The sequence below is a fragment of the Panthera tigris genome, chromosome A1 (genome assembly GCF_018350195.1).
Source record: "Panthera tigris isolate Pti1 chromosome A1, P.tigris_Pti1_mat1.1, whole genome shotgun sequence".
NCBI lineage: Eukaryota > Metazoa > Chordata > Mammalia > Carnivora > Felidae > Panthera > Panthera tigris.
In genome coordinates, this window is record NC_056660.1 from 115132131 (window position 1) to 115156901 (window position 24771).

General features: G+C 39.6%; 1 protein-coding gene across 4 annotated transcripts in view; it reads left to right on the forward strand.

Annotated features, from left to right (window-relative positions):
• The first annotated feature begins 445 nt into the window (after window positions 1-445).
• UBE2D2 (ubiquitin conjugating enzyme E2 D2) overlaps window positions 446-24771 on the forward strand; it is a 53285-nt gene continuing 28959 nt past the window's right edge. The window contains exons 1-2 of one of the 4 annotated variants that reach the window (XM_042985232.1): window positions 483-1004; window positions 19766-19823. Coding sequence is in view for 2 of the 4 variants with exons in the window: in XM_042985228.1 (XP_042841162.1) it covers window positions 981-1004 (24 nt within the window). In the remaining 2 variants the exon portion in view is untranslated. Of the gene's footprint in view, window positions 1005-19765; window positions 19824-24771 lie in introns of all 4 variants that reach the window. The other 3 variants (XM_042985231.1, XM_042985228.1, XM_042985229.1) reach the window with 3 other exon arrangements.

A 24771-nucleotide genomic window follows, 5' to 3' on the forward strand; every position in this document is an offset into this window, starting at 1 on the left:
ATGCTCAAAGAAACACATTCCCAGCAGGTGCCCTGGATGTTACAAGGCTTCTAGAAAGCGCTCTGACAAGACCCTGCACTTCACGGAAGTCACAGCTTTGCCTCTATAAAGCTGTGTGACCTTGGACAAGTCCCTTCCTCCTTCGAGAACATTGCAATGGGCCTAAGTACCTCCTCCCGGGTCAGTCTATGCTATGGCGCTGATCAAGTGACCTGGAAAACATTCGCTTTTAAACGTTTATGGATGTTCGATGCCACACATGAGGGTACCCGAGGCAAGGGACTCAAGGGTTGCGGCGCGCAAGGAGGTACCACCCGCGCCAAGAATCTCGCGAGATTTCCTCCCTGCGCTTCGTGACGTCATCCTCTCGGCGGCTGTGGCGGCGAAGGAGACGGCGCGTAAGATACTCACAGGGGCGGCCCGTATCCCTCCGCCGCCGGCGCGGTCCGGCCCTCCTTCCCATAGCCCGCCAATCCCCGCGCCTCCCGACCTGCCCCTCGGCCTGGGCCCACCCCGCGCTCCGGCGGCCCCACCCCGGCGGCGCCGCCCGCCCGTCCGCCCGCGCGTCCGTCCGTCCACCTGCAGCAGGCAGTCCCTCTGGTTGTCCGATCGAGCGGCGCCGGCCGAGCCCGAGGCCAGGGCTCTTGCTCCCCGGCGGAGGGATCCGCGGCGGCTGAGGAGGCGGCGCTGAGATTAGGTAGAAGAGGCAGCTACGGCGGCGGCGGCGGCGGTAGCGGCGGCGGCTCGGGCGGCAGCGCATAAAGGGGCCGCCGCCGGGTGATGCGGTGACCGCTGCGGCAGGCTCAGGAGCCGAGTGGGCCGCGGCCCTCAGTCCATCCTGCCGAACCCGCGCTCCCGAACTGCCCATCTTCTCCAGCCGAGCCGCGATCACCGAGGCGGCCTCGCGCCCCCTCGCCCCTTCCCCGTCCCTCCCCTGTCCCCGTCCCCGCCCCGGGGGCCACCGCCACCCGCCTCCCACGATGGCTCTGAAGAGAATCCACAAGGTAAGCGGCCGGAGGTAGGCTGAGGGTTCCGGCCGCTGGGCGGGCCAGCTGAGCAGGCTGCGGCCTGCACTTCCCGCCGTCGCCTCCGCCTGGCTCGCGGCCTCTTCGGACCCGGCTGCCGGCGATGGCCCTGCCGGGCGCCCTTCCCACCCTGTTCCCAGTGATGGCGCCGGTAGAGGCCCGGCTCGCGGTCCGAGCTTAGGCCGGAGGTGCGCTGGCCCGCTCTGCGTTCCTCCCTGGCCTCCTTTCTAGGCCCCGCGTGGTATGGAGTCCCAGGGCCTCTGCCCGGCTTGGGACTGCTGCGCTAGAGGGCCATTGTCCGGCCATGCCGGGAGGGGGAGCTGGGGCTGGGGCGTTGAGCTGCCCCTTTGACAGAGGTCGAAAGGGCTCCTCGCCCCATCACTGCCTGTGTTCTCCCACCTCCCGCCCACCCCCGCCCACCTGCTATGGCTTCTTCCACCGACCCGCCTGAGCTTGGAGCCCATGTCCCAGGCAGACAGAGGAAGCCTTTTTGTCCGATCTACAAGTATTTCTTGAGTTCACTTACCTCTTGGTGGCCATACACTTCGGTCCACTCTACTTGTCCAGAAACTTAAGAGTAGGAAGTTCAGAAGGAGAAACAAAACAAAAACATGACTCCTGATGGAGGAGGGAAGTAGAGAAGCGTTTTGTTCTTTGAGGTTGCCAAATGTAAGAAACTACACTTCAGTTTTACAGGAATGGATCTAATAGAAAAGCTGTTAAATTTGCAAGGGTAGAGCTAGAAACTTGCACGTTGAAAACCACTGGAGAAATTAAAGTTTCCTTTTACAGTGTCTTCATAAAATGGATTTTAACGCTTAAATTAGGTAATATGTTCAAGGAGACTCTTTTAATTTGGAAGGAATTTTGCTAGACTTTTCCATTTGAAAGGATGTCTTTGCCCTTTACGATGAAAGGTTATTTAGTTACTGGTATGGAGGTATTCCTTATACAGTTTCTAGAGTATGGGCTTGGCTTAAAATTTAGGGTCCCTCCAATATTGTAACCTCCTGGTGCCCCTATCATGTTTTTTTTTCTTAGAAGTGGTGAAGTACGATTGTACTTCTGATTTTTGTTGGTGTTTCACTTGGTTACTTCGAGAGGCTCTATTAAACCGCTAGCCACTTACAAGTAGATTGGTTATCCATCGGAGGAATGGGATGGAGATGCAAGGGAAAGAGAAGCAATATTCACCTTACCCTAAACTCAGTGAAAATGCAGGCTGTTGGACAATTAAAATACCTGTTTGCACTTGGTCTTCATTTCATTCATGTCAAAAACCTTTAATGTGAAATTAATCCAGTGCTTACTGTAAATTAGGTTAGAGCCTTACCAACTTGTTTGGATTTACTTGACTTCTAACAAATGAAAAAAGGCAGACTTTAGACAGAGTAAACCTTGTATTGAAATGAAGCCGCTTATGTGTTAAAAGGAGCTTGAAACTTAAGGGGAAATTTCTTAAAGAACTTTTTAAGGGACTGAAGCACGCGGAGGGATGGTCATCCACATAAAAATATATATGTATTTTTAAGGCATTTAGGAGTTGCTGAGTTCTTCTACAGTCTAATTGGGAAGTACCAATTTGAGATTGTAACTGTATAAAATTTTTTTAACCCCCCCCCTCCCGGCCCCAGCCCCAGCCCCGTGCTCTTATTTTAAAACCTGAAGAGAAGTATGTGTGATAACTTACAGATCAAGAAATATATCCTTTAGTGTCTATGTTAATTGATGTGCGTTACATTTTTCAGGAAAAAAAAGTAGCATTCAAAACATGTATTTTAATCTTTTAATATACTTGCCCTGGTAATGTGGGGTTTTTTTGTTTTTTGGTTTTTTTTTTTTTTGAGTTACGTATTCTTTAGATTTTCTTTAAAATATCTTCTTATAAAAATTTTAATAAGGAAAGTTAAGCTTAGGCAATGATACTTTGAACTTTTAAAACTCACAGTTAGCCTTTTACCCTCCTGGTTTATAATCTAGAGCCCTTTCCAGAGTATGCTTAACTTCAGAGACTGACAGGGATTTGAAATACAAAATTTATTTTTGGTATACTAGTCAATAAAATTGTGAAAACAAATGGAAATTTTCTTTTTCAATTTTTTTTTGTAATACCAATTTTTTAAAGTTTATTTATTTTGAGAGAGAGAGAGAGCACGCGTGCATGCAGAGGGGCAAAGAGAGGGAATCCCAGGCAGGCTCCTCGCTGACAGCCCCGATACGGGGCTCGAACCCTCAAACTGTGACATCATGACCTGAGCCGAAGTCAACCACTTAACTGACTGAGCCACCCAGGTGCCCCTGTGTAATGTCAGTTTTAAGTTGAGTCCAGACTTAACCTAGGTATGGATAAGACCAGTTTTCATATCTTCTTCTTGACCCTAGTAATGTATCTACAGTGGAATACAGAAAAAACTTAGTTGGCTTATGTAATTAATCTTGGTCTTAAACCTTCCCAGTTACCATTTTCTTAAAAAAAAAAAAAAAGTTCTACGTTAATACTCTGTTGACTTTAGATATCATGAACTTCATCTAGGTTCTAATAAAATTTTGCTGAAAGCAAATACATTTGATATGCAGCATCTTTAGGAGTTCAATATCTTCTTTCTTTGACAGAAGGAAATAGTGTTCTGTGAGATTGACAGTTCTTTAAATGCCGTGTGTTTATGGCAAAAGCTTTTGATAGACTTCATAGACTTTATTTTGATACGCACTTTAAGGTCTCTTGACCTATGCTTTAATAGAGTATACCAAAAAGGGTCATCATCAACATCCAGTATAGGTCTTTGCAAGGATCGGGACCCTCTGGGCTTGTTGTATCCACACCAAATGGTCCTAGCCTACTGTGTTTTGAGGTTTGCTACTGACTTTATAGGTGTTTAGCTTTGATTTTGATGCTTTGAGTGTCTGCTTCTAGCAGCACTACCCCCAGCCCTTTTCCAGTTGGCTGCATCTCATCTGTTGTGGGCTGGGAAACCAGATCACGGAGCTTATTAAAATTATGTCTAAAATAAGATCCAGTAGGCTCTGAGTGACGAGGGCTTCATGTGTTCTGTGAACTGTGTGGTCTCTTTGGCTGCTCACAGACCTTTTTTACTTCCTGTTTTTCTTCTTTTGTTACACAGATGCAGGAGACTTTTGGGTGCTCTTAGAGTGCTATAATATTGAAATACAGGGCTAATTTCTTTATTCTGGGGAAGGATAAAAGACAATGTCTTGATTCTTTGAGGAGTTGAAGACAGACCAAAGTTAGGATACTATAAACTATTTTCTTAACAGTAATAGTGCCTTGTACATTTTACTGTTATCCTGATATTTATAGTTAACATTCGGTATACATGGCTTTAATGCCAGGATTATTACTTGATTTATTCTGTTCGTATGATAAAGATTTTTAGAGCTAGTTTCTTCTAAAACCCCTCAAGAGACATCACTCCTGGAAGTGGGGGGGAACCTCAGTAAAATAAAGATTTCAAACTCTGATAGTTCTAGGCCAACCAGGTAACCAAAGTGAGCAAAAAATTGAGGGGAACTAGAAATTACATATGCTATCAGAAGAGGGCAGCTGCTACCCTGCTGTCTCCAAATGTTGCTGTTACCAAGATCTGTGGGCCCACTGTTGCCAGGTCTTCCTCCCCCCCCCCCCCCCTTTAAAAGGGAAGCCACAAATCTAGATTTTGGCAACCAATTCAAATTAAAAACAAAACATACTTCTGACAGGTTTGGTAGGCTCCAGTTTAATTTATGAATTAACATTAAAAGATTGAGGTTCAGTAAGCAGTCAGGAATGTAAGGATTGAATCATTTAGAGCATAGTTGCTATCTTTTTTAAAGTTTCAAAAGTTTATTGCTTTATGTAGATGGGCAAGATTAAGTAGGTTTTTTTTGTGTGTGTGTGTGAACTGTTAATTAACTTCTTTGCTGAGGTTTTTATATGGTTATGTGTGAGGTCATAGGGAAAGCCAATTTAGTACATGCATTGATTCCCACAGAAGTTTGTTTGTATCTTACTCTTAACCTCATTCTGCTCTGTTTCATGTTGTGAATCATCTTTGTATAGACTGCACACTTTGAAAATGTTTTGAGATTGGAAGATTACAAAAGGATTGATTCTTATCTTTGTAACACTGCAACAGTATTAACTTAAAAAATAATTTTAAAATACTGTATTTTAATCGTGATACCACAGTATTATCAGAGGTAAGGGTAAAGTGAATTCTTGTCAAAATGGCAAAGCAAATTATCAAACTGTTCTGTGGAGTATTGGTAACCTTAATAAATGGTTCACTGAAGATAGCTGTTTGAATTAGATCTATCTTAGAAAGCAGATACACCTTCTTACTCCAAAAAATAAGTTTCTTGAAATCTCTGCAGAGATTCTTTATTTGGTTTTAGTTTTTTTAGTTTTTCATTAGGAAATGATTCTTTCTTTACAAAGTTTCATTGGATTGAGAAATTTTCTTTGGCTCTTCCAGGTTGCTATTTAAATGTAATTTAAACAGCCATCCTTGAAGGATAACTTAATTTTCGTTGCTTTAGACACTCTCAGTGTGTATTACTGTACTGCTGACTGACAAAGAGGAAGTTTTGACAAAGTCCAATTCTAGATATTTTAGTCCAGAGAGAGGGCTGCTAAAATATCCTAGGCGGTTCCCAGGATAGGAATACCTGACTCATGCCTGATGCTGCCAGGAACCTCTGCAGCCTCATCCCAGAAATGCAGGAGCACACTTTTTTATTTCTGTAGAAATAAAGTTTTGGTGGTTAGGTTCCCAGGCTAACCTTCAAAATCATATTTAACTATGACATAGGAAAATAAAGTACCATTTGATCTGTCTCCAGAGTCAGGTGACGTTTCACGTAATAGAATCATAAAATGTTAGAACTGCAGCACATCTCAGAGCTACTCTCTGAAAAGGCCGTGTGACTTCTAGAGCTGAATCAAGAACCTGGGTTTCTTGGGTATGTCCAGTGTCTTTTCTGGCAGACTGTGTACCCTTATGGATCTGTTAGGTATGTAAATCCAAAGGATGCAGTCTTTTTCTTTTGTTCAAACAGTTGGGCATTCAAACTGTGCCTTGGAACCAGATCTTTGCCTTAGCATCTCTTTTTATTATTGAAGAGATGTGTATGAACTCCCTTAAAACTACACAAAGTTCGGATATTCTGTTCTCCATATACCTTTCAACCTTTCATCAGAGTTAAATGGGTTTTCAATCTCTAAAAGATTAAGAATCCCTGTCTCATGTCCTTCAACACTGTTTTAATGTTAGTTGGTGACCCAATTACCTATTCTACAGAGAAAATAAAAATATGTGAATTCTTTCAGATTTCCTTTGAAGCTTTTGAAAACAAAAACAAAACCCTGTAGCTACCATCTTTAGAGTACTCATGCAGTTTCACAATTACTGAATCTTCTGAACACCCCTGTGAGAATTCTGTTCTCCCCAGGTTAGATGGGAGAATAGACACTTGGAAAAGTAAACAAACTTGTCTATGATTCTGTGGTTATGGTAAGAAAAGCCAGGATTCAGATTCATGTAATCTTGACTTTAGCCAGCCATTGCTCCAAATTGACCTTGGTCATCACTCTTCTTCCTTCTTGTGTCTGGAGAAGCTATACTTTTTCCTTTGACAATCTAACTTTTGCTTTCGTATTCTTTCTGCCAGGTCCTTGCTCTCTAGTAATTTACTCTCCTAGTTTCTCTCTTCTCTTCTCTTCTCTTCTCTTCTCTTCTCTTCTCTTCTCTTCTCTTCTCTTCTCTTCTCTTCAGTCCCCTCAGCATTCAAGCTTCCTAAACAAAAATAAACGACAACAAAAAACTTTTTAACTCCCCTCCCCCTCTTTCCTCTTCTTTTTCCCTCTCATCTCTGGCATTTCAGTGCCAAAATTCTTAAAAGAATAGTCTATTCACTATTCTGAGATTGCTTAGTAAGGTCACTGGTCATTACTTAATTGCCAAATTCAGTGGACACCCTCCTCAGTTTTTATTTAATTTTTATAACAGTTAACGTTGTTATCACTCATTTTCCTTAGCTTCTGATAAACTGCTGTCTCTTCCTTCCTCATATCTAGTGTCTCCCAACTTTATTGGAATGCTTTTCAAACTAATATTATTGATGGATACAAATAAGAATTCATGAAACATTGCACACTTGGGTTAAGATTGACCTCACAAATGGTCCCGGGTAAATCAATTAAAATGCATATATCACAGTTAGGTAAATTATTTAAAAACAAAATATATTAAGAGGAAACATTATTGTTTCTTATAAAGTCAAACTATAAACATTTTTTTTTTTAAGTTTACTTACTTATTTTGTGAGAGAAAGAGAGCAGGGGCAGAAAGAAGGAGAGAGAGAATCCCAAGCAGGTTCCATGCTGCCAGTGCAGAACCTGATGCTGGGCTTGCTCTCAAGAACCGTGAGATCATGACCTGAGCGGAAACCAAGACTTAGATGCTTAACCGGCTGAGCTACCCAGGCACCCTAAAATGGTATTTTTCTTACCTAATAAAAGAGATCTTCATCAAGGGCTGCATCAAATGTGTTACTGTATGTAGCTTTCATTATAGTACAATACAAAAATTTGTTTCTAACAGGTACACTCTAGCAAAAGAATGCAAAGTGTGTATTTGACATCATTCTTGCAGTTAGGCAACTATCAACATTGTTAATTGTCTCATGAGTAGAAATAGACAGGTTGTCTAATTAAAAAACAAAAAGAAATTTATGCTTTGCTCACGTTTATTTCAAAATAATTTGACTTTTGGGGCTTAAGAATCAAAGGACTTTGTTTTTTATTTAAAGCTTCCATATTCTAGTTGTAACTCTATGGGGAATGGGTTACTATTGTAGAAGTACTTAATAAACAGTATGCTTTGATTAAATCTCAAATATATATTGAATTACGGCAAGAAACTAGATAGATAGTGGAGTCAGATAGACAATAATATCCTTGAGTAAGTGCTGTTTGTGCATCACAACACAGATGGACATCATTTGTTTTGTGTTCTCGTTTCTTCAGACAAATTATGGCTTTAAACCTGCAGAAATATGTAATATTCTTAAAAACATGTATTAAAAGTAGATAAAATTTAGGGCAAAAAATATTGTCACCTTTATGTTTCATTCCTAGAATACAGACTAGTGTTTTGTGAGAAATGCTACTGTAATTGAAATAGTTCTGATTGATCCTTTTCAGAAACATTTTCCTTTAGTCTTTGTGTTTTTCCTTATACAGTGAATGTCTTCTCACCCCACCCCCTCCTCCTGAATTCTTTATTTATCCTTGGAGACCCAATAGAAATGGCTTTTCTCTGTGCCTGTGTGCCCCAGGCATGCAGGCAGTAGGGTTCCACTATAGAACTATTTCTTAGTATGTAGACATGATTGATTGTTCTTCCCCTCTGGACTGAGCTTTCCTGGGCAAAGTCCTTGTCTTGCTCATTATATTTCCAGTATCTGATGCATAGTAGGCCTTCAGTTTTTGTCAACAATATTGAGCGAATAATGACAGCAAGTGATATGGTGAAAAAAGTAGTGGGATTTTGGAATAACATATCTGTTGAGTCCTGTGCTAGCTCTGTGGCCTTAAGCAAGGTTACTTCGCAGATTTTTTTTAGCCTCAGGTTCCTTGTTTATAGAATGAGGGTAGTGTCACTTACCCTGCAGACCTGTGGAGGGTGAGTAGAAAGGAAAAACAGACTACATAAAAGGTAGGCTTTAATATAATCATTGTGACTTAACTGCTACAGTTAGAAAGTTGCAAATACAATACCTAGAACATTTTATTCTTTAACCATTTAAGAATAAGTTGTTAACATGATGTCTCATCACCCCCAAATACTTTAATGTGTATTTCTTATAAACAAGGACATTCTGCCACATAATCCTAATACAGCCTTCAAAATTAGGAAATTTCCATTGAGATCTTACTGCCATGTAATCCTCAGACCCCATTCAGGTTTTGCCAGTTGTTCCAATAATGTGTTTAGAAAAAGGATCCAGTCCAGAGTTACTCGTTGCATTTTATTATCTGTGTATACTCTTGCTTAATTCCTTAGTCTCTTCTTGGCTTCGTGACCTTGACACTTTTAAAACATTAGAGACCAGTTATTTTGCAGAGTGTTCCTCAGTTTGGGTTTATTCTCGTACGATCAGATTTAGGTCATGGATGGAGTGCCTTGCTGGCTCAGTTGGTAGAGCATGTGGCTCTTGATCCCAGGGTTGTGAGTTCAAGCCCCACATTTGGCATTGAGCCTATTTAAAACACACACACACACACACACACACACACACACACACACACACACCAAATTTTAGATTAGGTTGTAGATATGTGGTAGGAATGTCAGAAGCAATGCTGTGTTACTGTCTTTGTTACCCTATCAAATGGTATGTGATTTTGGTGGGATTCTTTTCATTGCATCCTGTCAGGTGGTATGCAATTTCAAATTGACCCATTACTGAGAATTTTCACTTCTATTACTTGATTAAGGTAATGTCTACCACGGTTCCTTACTATACAGCCAACTCTTTTTCCCTTTATGATTAAATAAGTATTTTATTAGGAGACATTTTGAGAATATGTACTTATCTTATTTGTTATTTATTTGTTTCACAGAAAGTACCCCAAGTCTTAGCTACTTAAACATTTATTATCCCATAGTTTCTGAAGATCAGAAATCTGAGAATGGCTTATAGCTAGGTGATTCTGGCTCACGGTCTTTTTTGATGTTGCTGCCAAGCTATTGCCTGGAGCTGCAGTTCCCTGAAGACTGGAGAATCCTCTTCTAAGCTCATTCCCATGGTTGTTGACAGAACTCAGTTCCTTGTGGGTTATTGGACTAAAGGATTAATTTCCTCCCTGCTTAAATCTCTCCATAGGGCTGCCTGAGTATGCTTAAGACATGGCTTCCCTTAGAGTGCCCCCAGAGAGAGCTAGAGCGAGCAGCCACAGTATCTTTTATAACCTAATCTCCCAAGTGACATGCTATCACTTTGCGATATTCTGTTGGTTTCATAGACCACACCTGGTATAGTGTAGGGGAGAGAACTAAAGGGTTTAAATACTAGGAGTCAAGGATCATTGGGAGCTGTTTTGGACCCTGGGTACCCCACTGTCATGCAAAAGTATTAACTTACTTATTTTTAAACTTATATTTGGACTCATGATTTCAAACTTTTATTCAGGTAGATTATAGTAATATCATTTATTTTAATTCTCAGTTGTTTTGTTTTTCCCTCATCATTCTTTGAGCATTTAGTTTGTTTTGGCAGCATAATATATCCCTGGCTTTTTTTTTTTTTTTTTTTTACCCTGCTCTAGCTGTGTAATCATCTATTTTTCCAAGGCTTCCTAGTTCTGTTTACTGGAAAATGGTATTTAGAAATCAATATTTGGATGCTAGGTATGCTCACTGCTCTTGAAATCTCACTGCTTCCGAGCTTTCTCAGTATAATCAGTGGATGTAGCTAGGGAATATGTATATGTATATACAGACACATGGACACACACAGTACACACATTTCCATGTATATTTAGTTTTCTCTGTATATATTAAAAAAAAAAACATGAGTTCACATTGGTACCTCTTAATTCCAGTCGAATGCCATAGGGTTCACCCTATGTTTCTTCTTTCCAGTATAACCATTTCTTTTCTGACAGTGAGAAGCCTGTTACTCTTAATAAATGTACTCATTTCATCAATTTTCCAGTATAATCAACCTCCCAACGCTGGGTGCACCTGCATAGATACCATTCTTGCTTTCCCTCCCCAGGAGTTGCCCTTAATTTTCCTGACTTGGACATCTTGCACTGGGAAATGTACATCCCCTTATAGATTTTCTCAGAATTTTTAAAAACAAAGTAAAATAAAGGACTTTTTGTTTGACATACATATTTAGATAAAAACTGTTTAAAGTAATAGTGCTAGTCATATAGAACATTACTTAAAGCAGATACAGGAAGTTCATCCCAGTAATTGTAACCACATAGCACTTTTTCCAGTTATGGAATATGGCTCATTCTTTTCTTTTACCTCTCTCCCTTTCTTTCTCTTCAGTTTTAAACCTTTATTTGATAATCAGCACTTAGTTCTCATCCACATTAACTGTCTATAAGTTTTTGAAAATGGTGATAGGTACTTAGGTAACCAGTGTATAGAGCTTGTTTGGTGAATCTTCATCCTCCTTTTTCTGGACAACTGCACATGTAAGGTATGGAACATTCCTTATTCCTTTGGCCAGACAGCTTCGTTCAGCCAGGTGTCAGTGCACACATCTGGAGTTCCCATTGCCTTTGTGGCAAATTTCTGGAAGTCTTTGAGTGCCAAGGGGCACACTTCTTGAAACTTACTGAATGGATGCGCTTTTGAACGTTAATGTATATTCTCTGGTCACTACCTCATTGGTGGCAGAACAGCCCTTCTTCTTAACACCCTTCTTTGTGGTAGCCATTCTACCAGGTCCTGTTTGGAAAGGGAAGAGCCCGATGTATTGTGGAGAATATGGCCTTTTCTACAGCCATTCTTGGAGTAAACGAAGACCATGGTTTTAATTTAGTGTTATATTCTGAGGTAGTTTTGATTAGTAACCTTATAAGCTAGTCTCCATTCTTAGAAATAGTTGGAAACAACTGTAATTAAAGTTCTGAAACTTATCTTTTATTATGAAATAGTTTATGAATACAAAAGGATTTAGACACTGATATGACCAACACCTATGTACTTACATGCAATTTAATATTCAGAACTACCTAATTTAGCTCTAGTGTTAAAGTTTTGTTAGCAATAGCTTGTCTTTTTTTTAGGGTTTTTTTTTTTTTCTTACTAAGTAAACTCTCCACCCAAGTTGGGGCTTAAACTCATGACTCCCAAGATCAAGAGTAGCACACTCCATTGACTGAGCCAGCCAGGCACCTCAATAGCTTCTCTTTTTAAAGTTTGGCATCTTTGCATATTTAGAAATATTCATGTTTTCATAAAGGTGTGTTGTTGTAGGTGATGGGAATTGCTTGTGGAACCCCCCCCCCACTTGACTTAATTGCATTAAAGCAATACCATATCCTCACTGAGTTTAGTAGTAGACCAGATTTTTTATATCTTTAAGCAATGCGCTTCACTTTTGTTGACTAGAAATAGTAAAATCCACTTTGAAATTATTGAACATACCGGCACTATGTCATACATAATTTGTGAGCTGTTTTTAAAATCTGTGAATTACCATGATATTTAGTATATCTTTTATGAGATTGATTTGAAAGCATTTCCTAAGTGTTTAAAACACTGACTAAATTGGTTTAAAACAAGAATTTGAAAAAAATTTTTAATGTTTATTTATCTTTGAGAGAGAGAGAGAGAAAACGTGCGTGCACATGAGCTGGGTAGGGGCAGAGAGAGAGGGAGACACAGAACCTGAAGCAGGCTCCAGGCTCTGAGCTGTCAGCACAGAGCCCGATGTAGGGCTCAAACTCATGAACTGTGAGATCATGACCTGGGGTGAAGTCAAATGCTTAACTGACTGAGCCACCCAAGTGCCCCTGAAATTTGAATTCTTTTTGAAAAGAGAAATATTTAAAAAAAAGAGAGAGAAATATTTATACCCTTTATTTTCATTACTGTGGGACAAATCTTGAATGAAGAAAGTCTGTTTACCTTACAGTGCAATCCCAAGACATGCTTATGCAGTTATTTTTTTTCCAGTATATTCTTTCTTTTCCTCTTTGTTGAATCTGTAACTTGATGTGGAAATTCAATTGAATGAGGTCACATGCAACATAATACAAGGTTAAAAAATTGTTCAGACTTCAAGGAACAACCCGAAGCTAACAGTGTTTATTGGCATTTGGAGAGGAGCTATTTGTTTCTTAGCCCAGATAGTAAACTTGACTTGATCTGTAATTTTAGAGCCTGAAGTAGGGCCACTACTGTGGCACTCTTTTTACTTATGTGGTAGTATATTCATTGTCTTTTAGCTTCCAGGATTGCTGTTAAGTCCAAAACTGTTCTGATTTCTGATCCTGTATATGTGACCAGTTTTCTTTCTGGAAGCTTACAGGTTTTCTTTTTTTTTTTTTTTTTTTTTTTTTTTACTTTTTTTTTTTTTTACTTTTTTTTTAATTTATTTTTGAGACCGGGAGAGACAGAGCATGAACAGGGTAGGGTCAGAGAGAGGGAGACACAATTTGAAACAGGCTCCAGGCTCTGAGCTGTCAGCACAGAGCCCGATGTAGGGCTCAAACTCATGGACCGCGAGATCATGACCTGAGCCGAAGTCGGCCGCTTAACCGACTGAGCCACCCAGGCACCCCCAGGTTTTCTTTGTCTCACATGTGATATTTCATGACAAGTGGTGTTGTAGGTCAATTTTCATTTATTTTGCTCAACATTCAGTTGGTCTTTTTGAGCCAGAAATTCACGTCCTGTTTGTTTTATTTTGTTTTCTTTTCCAAATTATATTTAAGCTCTAGTTAACATACAGTGCAATATTAGTTTCAGGAGTAGAATTCAGTGGTTCATCACTTACATACAAACCCAGTGCTCATCCTAACAAACGCCCTCCCTCTCCCTTTTTTTTTAATGTTTGTTTATTTTTGAGAGAGGAAGTGTGGGGGAGGAGGGGGAGAGAGAGGGAGGGAGACAGAGGCTCTGAAGCGGGCTCTGCCCTGACAGCAGAGAGCCCCATGGTGGGCTCACACTCACGAACTGGGAGATCATGGCCTGAGCCGAAGTCAAACCCTTAACCCTCTGAAACACCAAGGTGCCCCAACAAGTGCCTTCCTTAATATCCATCCCCCATTCGTCTCCCTTCATTAGCCCTCAGTTTGTTCTCTGTTCTCAAGAGTCTCTTATGGTTTGTTTCCTTCTCTTTCTTTTTTTACCCCCCTCCCATATTTTCATGTTTTGTTTCTTAAATTCCATGTATGAGTGAAATCACATGGTATTTTTCTTTCTCAGACTGACTTATTTCACTTAGCATAATACATTCTATCTCCATCCCCGTCATTGCAAATGGTAAGGTTTCATTCGTTTTGATGGCTGAGTAATAACTCCATCTTCTTTATCCCCATTTTCTTTATCCACATGTCCTCAAGTTTTGAAAAATTTTATTGAATCATTTTGTTCATGGATTCATTAACTTCATTTTTCTCTTTTCTCCCTTTTTTTTTTTTTAACTATTACCGGATGTTGGACTTCCTGGACTGCTCTATGCCTTTTCCCTCCACACACCTTCTACCTATATGGATTTGCCTATTCTGGACATTTTATATAAATGGAATCATACAACATGTGACCTTTTGTGTCTGGCTCATTTTGTTTAACAGTGTTTTCAAGCTATATCCAAGTTACAGTACATGTCAGTACTTAGAATTCCTTTTTGTGACTGAATAATATTCTGTTGTATGGGTAGCTAACATTTTCTTTTTCCATTTACCAGATGATGGGCATTTGGATTGTTTCCATTTTTTTTTAACCTGTTAAGAATAATGTTTCTTGAACAGTATTTTTCAAATACTTTACAATTTTTCTGTGAACATTAATTTTCGTTCGTATTAGTTATATACCTAGGAGTAGAATTGCTGAGTCATGTGGTAATTGGATGTTTACTTTTTGAGGAATCGCCAGACTGTTTGTAAACAGGCTGCACTATTTTACATTCCCACCAGCAATGTATGCATGTTCTAGTTTCTACATATGGTCATCAACACTTGTTACTTTATTATTTTGATGATAGCTTTCCTAGTAGGTGTCAAGTGATATATGATTGTAGTTATAATTTACATTTCTCTTAATTACTGAATGATATTGAGCATCTCTTCATGTGCTCATTGGCCATATATATACATCCTCTTTGGAGAAAGGTGTATCCTTTGCCCATTTTTATTTACTTATTTTTTTAATGTTTATTTTTGAGAGAGACAGAGCGGAACTGGGGGAGGGGCAGAGAAAGAGGGAGACACAGAATCCAAAGCAGGCTCCAGGCTGTGACCTGTCAGCACAGAGCCTGACACGGGACTCAGACCCACAAACCTAGAGATCATGACCTGAGCTGAAGTTGGATGCTTAACAGACTAAGCCACAGGTGCCCCTGTTGTTGTTGTTGCTAAAGGAAGTTTGTTGTTTGTTTTTTCCTTTGCCCATTTTTATTAATAAATATTTTTTTAATGTTTATTTATTTTTGAGAGAGACAGAGAGCAAGCAGGGAAGTGGCAGAGAGAGAGGGAGACACAGAATCCAAAGCAGGCTCCAGGCTCCAAGCTGTCAGCACAGAGCCGTATGCGGGGCTCGAACTCGTGAACTGCAAGATCATGACCTGAGCTGAAGTCAGATGCTTAATCGACTGAGCCACCCATTTGCCCCTCCTTTGCCCATTTTTAAATTGGGTTCTTTATTGTTGAGCTGTAAGAAGTCTTTGTATATTCTGTATACCAAACCATTATCAGATAAGTGATTTGCAGAGTTTTGTGCTTTTGGTGTCATATCTAAGAAAGTGTTGCTTAATCCAAGGATACAAAGATGTACATTTATGTTTCTTTTTAAGGGTTTTATAGTTTTAGCTCTTACATTTAGATCTTTGATCTGTTTTTTAAATTTTTTTCTTTTAATTACATATACATAAAACCTTCCATCTAAGCTATTTTAACATAGACATTTCAGTGGTATTAAGTACATTCATATTGTTGTACAACCATTACCACCATCCATTTCTAGAAGTCTTCTCACTTTTCACAACTGAAACTCTGTTGCTGTTAAACAATAACACCCCATCCTCTGTCTCCCCAGCCCCTGGCAACCATCATTCTACTTTTTTGTCTTATTTTTGACTAGGTTTCTCTTTTTTTTTTTTTTTTAACGTTTCATTTATTTTTGAGAGACAGAGCATGAGCAAGGGAGGAGGAGAGAGAGAGGGAGACACAGAATTGGAAGCAGGCTCCAGGCTCTGAGCTGTCAGCACAGAGCCCGACGAGGGGCTCGAACTCAAAAACCATGAGATCATGACCTGAGCCGAAGTCGGACGCTTAACCGACTGAGCCACCCAGCCGCCCCAACTAGGTTTCTTATATAATTGGAATCCTACAGTATTTATCTTTGTGTGACTTACTTCTTTCACTTTAGCTTAATGTTCTTAAAGTTCATCCATGTTGTCAGAATATCCTTCCTTTTCAAGGCCAAATAATGCTTCATTGTACATATATACCACATTTTGCCTATCCATTCATCTGGTGATGGATTCTTGGGTTGTTTTAGCTATTCTGAGTAATGCTGCCATGAACATGGGTATACAGATAACTCTTCAAGACTGTGCTTTCAGTTATTTAAGGTTTATACCTAGAACTGGAATTGTTCGATCATGTGTAATTATGGTAATTCTACTTTTAATTGTTGGAGGAACTACCATACTGTTTTCCACAGTGACTGTACCATTTTACACTCCCACTCACAAGGGTTCTAGCTTATCTTGACCAAAAGTTGCTACTTGCTGTTTTTGTTTTTTTGTTTGGGTTCTGGTAATAGCCTTCCTGAGGGGCTCCTGGGTGGCTCAGTCTGTTGAGTGCCTGACTTTGGTTCAGGTCATGATCTCACAGTTCTCCAGTTTGAGACCTGTATTGGGCTCTTGGGTTCTCAACTGTCTGTGCAGAGCTGGCTTTGGATCCTCTGCCCCCCACCCTCCCCTGCCCTGCACCTCACCCTCCTCACGCTGTCTCTCTCTCAAAAATAAATAAACATTTAAAAAATTGTAATAATAATAGCCTTCCTGACGGATGGGATATTGTTGTCTCTGGTCCCTTTTTTTTTTTTTTTTTTTTTTTAAAGTTTATTTGTTTTGAGAAAGACTGAGACAGTGTGAGTGGGGGAGGGGCAGAGAGAGAGGATCCCAAGCAGTCTTTGTGTTGCCAGCGAAGAGCCTGATGAGGGATTCGAACCCTTGAACTGAGATCATGACCCAAGTTGAAGTCAACGCTCAACTGACTGAACCACCCAGGCACCCGTTCGTCTTTATCTAAAGTTGATGTTGAAGATGAATCCTCAGATGGCTGATTTCTTTATTGTCAGTTATTTATATTAAGAGTGGGGTACTAGAAAACTGATGAAAAGGTCTAAGCATACAGGGATGAAGTTTGGCAACTGTAGAATTCAGTTTACAGTTTGCTGGCTAGGCTATTTCTCTAGATGAACCATTAATATCAGTGAATTGTAAAGCTCCTTGTTTTGTACTGGGCACGTTTTTCTGAGGATCTTGTAATCTCCCACCTAGACAGTACAGTCCTGGCTTCCAGTTTTCTCAGAATCATCAGGAACAAAGTTTGTATGTAAATGTTCACTTAATCTTCCTGTTTTCTGTACATCATCCATGCCTTTGACTGTGTCAGTCTTAAGACCTTCTGTTTTATCCTTTCCAGAAAATAAACCTCTGACTTGTGGCTTGAGTGGGGAGGCATTCACTGAAGGAGTCCACAGTCAAAGAAGTGATCTAGACATACTTTTATTAGTTTTAAGTTTTAAAGTTATTTTTAAACTTTATTTATTTTGAGAGAGAGAGTGCAAGCAGTGGGGAGAGGGGCAGAGAGAGAGAATCCCAAACAGTGTTCGTACTGTCAGTGCAGAGCCTGACATGGGGCTCAAGCCCAAGAACCCTGAGTCATGAGCCGAGATCAAGAGTTGGACACTTAACTGACCAAGCTACCCACTTAACCTACTGAGCTACCCAGGCACTCCTGGAAAAGTATACATTTTACACTTGATCTTAGCCAAAAGGCCCTAAGAAGTGATGGAAAAGTACACTTTTTTTTTTTTTGGAAAAGTATACATTTTAAATGACAAGCATTTTCAACAAATGCCAACAATGTAGTTTTTAAAATTTATTACCCTGTAATAGACATTTTTTCCAAGTTTTTGTATTGCTAGGGACACTGAAGCATCAACATTCCCATACGTGTTTCTTGGTACACGTAGGTGAGGGTTTCTCTTTATAGTTAGTAGAGTTGTTTGGTCTAGATTGTGAGCCTTTCCTTGTAAGATATTGCCACATTGATTTCCAACCTTTGTGACACCCAACTAATGAGATACAAAACTTTCTAATTAACTTTTTCTTTTAAAATTTCCCTCATTATGTGGGGTGTCTGGGTGGCTCAGTCGGTTAAGTGTCAGACTTCGGCTTAGGTCATAATCTCACAGTTGGTGAGTTCGAGCTCTGTGTTGGGCTCTGTGTTGACAGCTCGGAGCCTAGAGTCTGCTTTACATTCTCCCTCTCTCTCTGCCTCTCCCCCACTCATGCTCTGCCTCTGTCTCTCTTTCTCTCAAAAATAAACATTAAAAACATAAAAATAAAATAAAATTTCCCTCAATATGAGTATAACACACTACAGAGAAAAGCACTAAACAGATGTCTAATAAACCAGTGCAGTTTTCAAATATACACAAACATTGAACATTCTGTAATAAATTTCCAAGTACCCTATCACCTGTCATTTTGTGTTCTTAATTACCCCTTCCACCCTCATTAGATTATTTTGAAGCCAGTCCCAAATATCACATCATTTTATTTGTCAGTAATTCAGAATATACTACTAAGAGATAAGACAGTGGTTTTCAGCTCTGGGCGATTTTGCCCACTAAGTAACATTGGGCATTGTTTGTAGACATTTTTGTTTGTCACAACTGGGAGGCTAGTAGTAGGTGCTACTGGTATCTAGTAGGTAGAGGCTAGGGAGTTGCTAAACATTCTGCAATGCATAGGATAGCTCCCAACAGCAAAGAATTATCCAGCCCAAAATGTCAGTATTGCCCAGTTTGAAAAACCCTGAGACAAGAATTCTTTAAAAATCATGTGCATGGTACAGTTATCACATCTTTTTTTTACTATTATTAAGATTTTACTTTGGGGCACCTGGGTCTCTCAGTTGGTTGAGCATCTGGGTCTTGGTTTCAGCTGAGGTAATGATCTCACAGTTCGTCAGTTCGATCCTGTGTTGGGCTCTGTGCTGACAGTGTGCAGCCTACTTGGATCTCTCTCTCTCTCCCCCCCCCCCTCTTTCTCTCTCTCTCTCTCTCTCTCTCTCTCTCTCTCTCTCTCCCCCCCCTTCTCCCTCCCTCCCCCCCTCTCCGCCTCTTTCTCTGCCTCTTCTCCCTCCCTCCCCCCACCAAAAATAAATAAGTAAGTAACCAACCTCTTGGGGCTCCTGGGTGACTCAGTTAAGCATCTGACTTGGCTCATGTCATGATCTCACAGTTCGTGAGTTCAAGCCCCACATCATGCTCTCTGCTCTCAGTGCAGAGCCCACTTTGTATTCTCTGTCTCTGCACACCCACTGCGTGCATTTTCTCTCTCTCTCTCTCAAAAATAAGTAAATATTTTTAAAAATTAAAAAAAGATATTTTAAGTAATCATGGGGTTCAGATTCACAACCCCCACATCAAGAGTGGCATGCTCCACTGACTGAGCCACCCAGGCACTTCTGTAGTTGTTACATGTAGAATATGAACAATATTGTGATATCAAATGTCAGGTTTAAAATTTTTCTCCTTCAAATGAGATTTTAAGTATCTTTTACATTTGATTTTTTTAAATTAAAACAAATTCAACTAATTGCATTTGGTTGATGTCTTCTAAGTCTTTGTTAATATATAGTTGTCTTCCCTTTTTTTACACTTATTTGTTGAATAAAACATATCCCTTGTCCTATATACTGTCCCCCACTCTCTAGATACTGCTAATTGTATCTTTGTCTCCTTAAACAGACTTGAAAACAGTCCTGTTTGTAATGCTGCTTCCAGGAGTTGCTTGTACCATCAACTTGTGAGCCTTTATAAATTTGATTCCTTGACTTTTTCCCATAAATTAGGATTTACCTTCTTGGGACTGCTAAGTCACTAACACTTGTTGTTCTTGTTTTTTATCTTCTCAAAATTTTTTTGCTATTGTTCCGTCCACCATTCTTTTGTGCTCCTGGGTTTAAGCCTTAAGAAAAAAAAATCTGTTGACTCCTTAAATATAGAGAACAAACAGATGGTAAGTTACCAGAGAGGAGATGGGTAGGTGGGTAAGTGAAACAGGTGAAGGGGATTAAGAATACACTTACATTGATGAGCACTGAGTTATGTATGGAATTGTTGAATCACTATATTGTACACCTGAAACAAATATAACACTGTATGTTAACTACACTGGAATTAAAATTTAAAAAAAAATCTGTTGACTCTCATTTTAATAGGATTTTGGAGAGAGTAAAAGTTACGTGTGGAATCTGTCACTTTGCCTGGAAATTTGAGATACTTTGGTTCTTCCTATATATCTTTCTAAACACATGCTATAATTATTAGACCAAAATTCATATTTCTAGGAGTTGTAACTCTAAAGGAACAGGTACTTCAAAAGTCATAGAGTACAATAGATCTAATCATTTTTATGTAGCAGATAAAAGTATTGGACACTTAGAATATTCTAAAAATAGTTAATAGTTTTCTTCTAGATCAATATATAACATTTAAAAACAGCTATCTTCTATATTTAGCTAAGATGGCTAGCTTATTATTTAAAACCTCATTGAAGGCTTTAGATGAATATTTATACCTACCAAGATTAATTATTGTTTGGTGTTGTAAAGGACTCTGGACAGTATATAAGGATGTCAGATCTGGAGGAAAGTGGATCACTTGAAATAAACTACTTTTATCTTCCCACTCTTAACAATATTTTAAAATATTAAAAATATTTCTCTTAACCAAGTAGCTTTCAGTAGCAAGGCAGTTGTGGATTGTTGAGGTTTTTGTTTGTTTTTTGTTTTGTTTTTTAGTATTTAGCAGAATTAGAAATTTGTGAGTGTTCTTGCTGAGAAACTGCTATGGTAATAATTTTTGCAAGGATCTATTATTCAGAGTCCTATTCTCTTTAGAGACTATATAGGGGTATTTATCAGTTAGCTTTGGTGTGTAAAAGATGACTCTAAAGCTTAGTGCCTTAAAACAATGACTTATTATTTCTCGGGATTCTGTGGATTGATCAGACAGTTTTGTTTCCTGTTTTGTCAGCTAGGGCCATTTTTGTGCTCATAGTCCGCTATCACCAGAGTTAGAAGGTTCAAGACTTCCCCTAACAGGTCTGGGGACTTGATGCTCACTGTTGGCTGAAATGTATATCCTCAGCCCTCAAAGGGTCTTTCCAGCAAGATGGCCTGGACTTCCTATGTGGTGGCTCAGAGCAAAAGAAGGAAAGCTGTCAGGCCTCTTAAATAATAGACTTAAAACTGACACAGTATCACAATTGGTCTATTTTTTTGGTCAACCAAGATGGATAGCTAGCCAGCATTCTAGAGGAAGGGAAATAGATGATTTCTTTCTTTTTTTTTTTAACTTGTTTTATTTTTTATTTTTTAAAATTTATATCCAAATTAGCATATAGTGCAACTATGATTTCAGAAGTAGATTCCTTAGTGCCCCTTACCCATTTAGCCCATCCCCCTCCCACATCCCCTCCGGTAACCCTCAGTTGTTCTCCATATTTATGAGTCTCTTCTGTTTTGTCCCCCTCCCTGTTTTTATATTATTTTTGTTTCCCTTCCCTTATGTTCATCTGTTTGTCTCTTAAAGTCCTGATATGAGTGAAGTCATAATGATTTTTGTCTTTCTCTGACTAATTTCATTTAACATAATACTCTCCAGTTCCATCCACGTAGATGCAAATGGCAAGATTTCATTCTTTTTGATTGCCGAGTAATACTCCATTGTATATATATACCACATCTTCTTTATCCATTCATCCATCGATGGACATTTGGGCTCTTTTCATACTTTGGCTATTATTGATAGTGCTGCTATAAACATGGGGTGCATGTGTCCCTTCGAAACAGCACACCTGTACCCCTTAGATAAATGCCTAGTAGTGCAATTGCTGGGTCATAGGGTAGTTATGAGATGATTTCTTGATAAGAAGAGTAGTGTGTTCTTATAGGGAGGGAGAAATTGTTGATAGCCATGTTTGGAGATTATTTACTGCAGGGGAAATTATAGTAAATGTTGTCTTAATAATGTGTTTATTTCTTGGATAAGGCCATGTGTTAAGAATTTAATTTAGTAGAATTTTGTGGTTTTGGATTCATTAAAAACAATTCTTATGGTTGAGTGATATTAAATTAACATTTTCCAAATGTTAATTCAAAAAAGTTTTTCTGAAGATTTGTTTAGCCAATCAGTAGGAGGAAGGAAGAGAGAAGTAGACGGGAAGGGAAAAGGTTTGTTGGAGTGAAACCTAAAAATATGATTGTTTTGCAGAAAAAGGTAGCCATTTATTTGGGGCCTGGTTTTTTCCTGTCAGAGTAACGTCCTAAATTGCTTTATTTTTTCTTTTTTCTCCAGCTTTATTGAAATGTAATTGACATTTAATACTGTTTTTAAGTTTATTTACTTTTTGAGAGAGAGTGCCAGCAAGCAAGAGAGAGGGTGAGAATCCTAAGCAGGCTCCGTGCTGGCACTGCAGAGCCTGATGTGGGGCTCAATCCCATGAACCATGAGATCTTGGCCTGAGCGTAAATCAAGAAAATCAAGAGTCAGAGCCTTATCCATCTGAGCTACCGAGGCACCCTATAACATTGTGTAAGTTTCAGCTATACAGTGACGATTTGATACACTTACATATTGCAGAATGATTACTGCCATTGTATTGGCTAACCACCTCCACATGCCACATAAGTACCATTTCTTTTTTGTGATGAGAACATTTAAGATACACTGTCTTAGGCAATCTTAGGCAATTTCAAGTATATCATACAGTATTACTAAATGTAATCACCTTACTGTACATTAGATCTCCACAACTTGTCCGTCTTATAACTTGAAATACTGTGACCAACATCTCCCCATCATTTCCTCCATCCTCCCACTCTCCCAAGTTGCTCTGTGTAACCTAGTGCTGGGAAACTAAGGGGAATGAATTAAAAAGATAAAAGATACTAGTATATAATTTCCTTTTTTTTTTTTTTCTTAACATTTATGTATTCATTTTGAGAGAGAGATAGAGCACGAGCAGGGGAGGGGCAGAGAGAAAGAGAGGATCCCACGCAGCCTCTGTACTGTACACTCAGAGTTTTACCTGGGGCTCTAACTCATGAATCGTGAGATCATGATCTGAGCTGAAACCAAGAGTTGGTTGATTGATTGACTGAGCCACCCAGGCACCCCACTAGTATGTAATTTCTAAAAAGCTCTGTATGTACTAGAATTAAATGATTTCTTGTAGCATTAAAATGTAATTACTGGGCCCTTTTGTGTTTTTCACCTTATATTCTTTAAATTTTTCCTGTAAGACTTTAAAAAATTAAAAATCAAAGAGGTGGTTCTCTTCTTGGTTGCCTGTGTGTTCTGGAAATTGTTGGATAAAATTTGAGTTACAGGAAGAAAGAATTTCATACTACCAGATTTGTTCCTACCGAGACTCCGACTTAACTCATGATCTTGAGCACACATGTATTTTTTTTTTAACGTTTATTTATTTTTGAGACAGGGAGAGACAGAGCATGAACAGGGGAGGGTCAGAGAGAGAGGGAGACACAGACTCTGAAACAGGCTCCAGGCCCTGAGGTGTCAGCACAGAGCCCGACGCAGGGCTCGAACTCACGGACCGCGAGATCATGACCTGAGCTGAAGCCGGATGCCCAACCGACTGAGCCACCCAGGCGCCCCAATAGCACACATGTATTAAGAAACTTGAGGACACACCTGAAGCTATTATTACACTGTATGTTAACTAACTGGAATTTAAATAAAAACTTTAAAAAAAAAGAGAAACTTGAGGCCGAGGAGGTTGTATTTTTTTTATTTGATGGGTAATATTTTCATACTTTCCCTATTGTCATACCAAAGAACTGCTTCGCTGCTTGCCACCTCCTCTTTGTTAATCTCAAAAATGTTCCCGAATCCTCAGTAGCCCCACTGTAATGATTATATGGGTTAAACATTCCCTGTAGGTTAATAGGTCAGATATGCCATATTAAAAATTGGCTTTGAGGGGCACCTGGGTGGCTCAGTCGGTTGAGCGTCTGACTTCAGCTCAGGTCATGATCTTGTCATCCATGGGTTCGGGCCCCGCCTTGGGCTCTGTGCTGACAGCTCAGAGCCTGGAGCCTGTTTCAGATTCTGTGTCTCCCTCTCTCTCGGCCCCTCCCCCACTCATGCTCTGTCTCTGTCTCTGAAAAATTAATAAACCTTAAAAAAAACATTAAAAAAAAATACTGGCTCTGAGAGTTATACTTTGTTCTTAATATTAAGGTATAAAATGTTTTTAAAACAGGTAATATTCATTGTTCATAAACCTTTCCCCAGCCTAACTATAGATTTGAAATTTTTTTTAATATTTATTTTATTTTTGAGAGCGTGAGTACACGTGCAAAAGAGTGGGGGAGAGGCAGAGAGGGAGACAGAGGATCTGAAGTGGGCTCTTGAACTGACAGCAGAGAGACCGATGTGGGGCTTGAACTCACGAACCATGAGATCATGACCTGAACTGACTGTTGGAGGCTTAACCAATGGAGCCACCCAGGTGCCCCTATAGATTTGAATTTTGTTGGGCCCTTTCTCAACCCTTGCTCCTGATAAAGTGGAAATTCTTCTCGAGTGTGAATTTCATCATAGGAAAACAGAAATTGTTCATTTTTCTTGTCATAGTTCTATAATATCTTCCCCAAGACACTAATAAATGCTTCTATTACGGTGTAAGAGATACTTGACTGGATGGCATCTCAAGTGATTTCAGT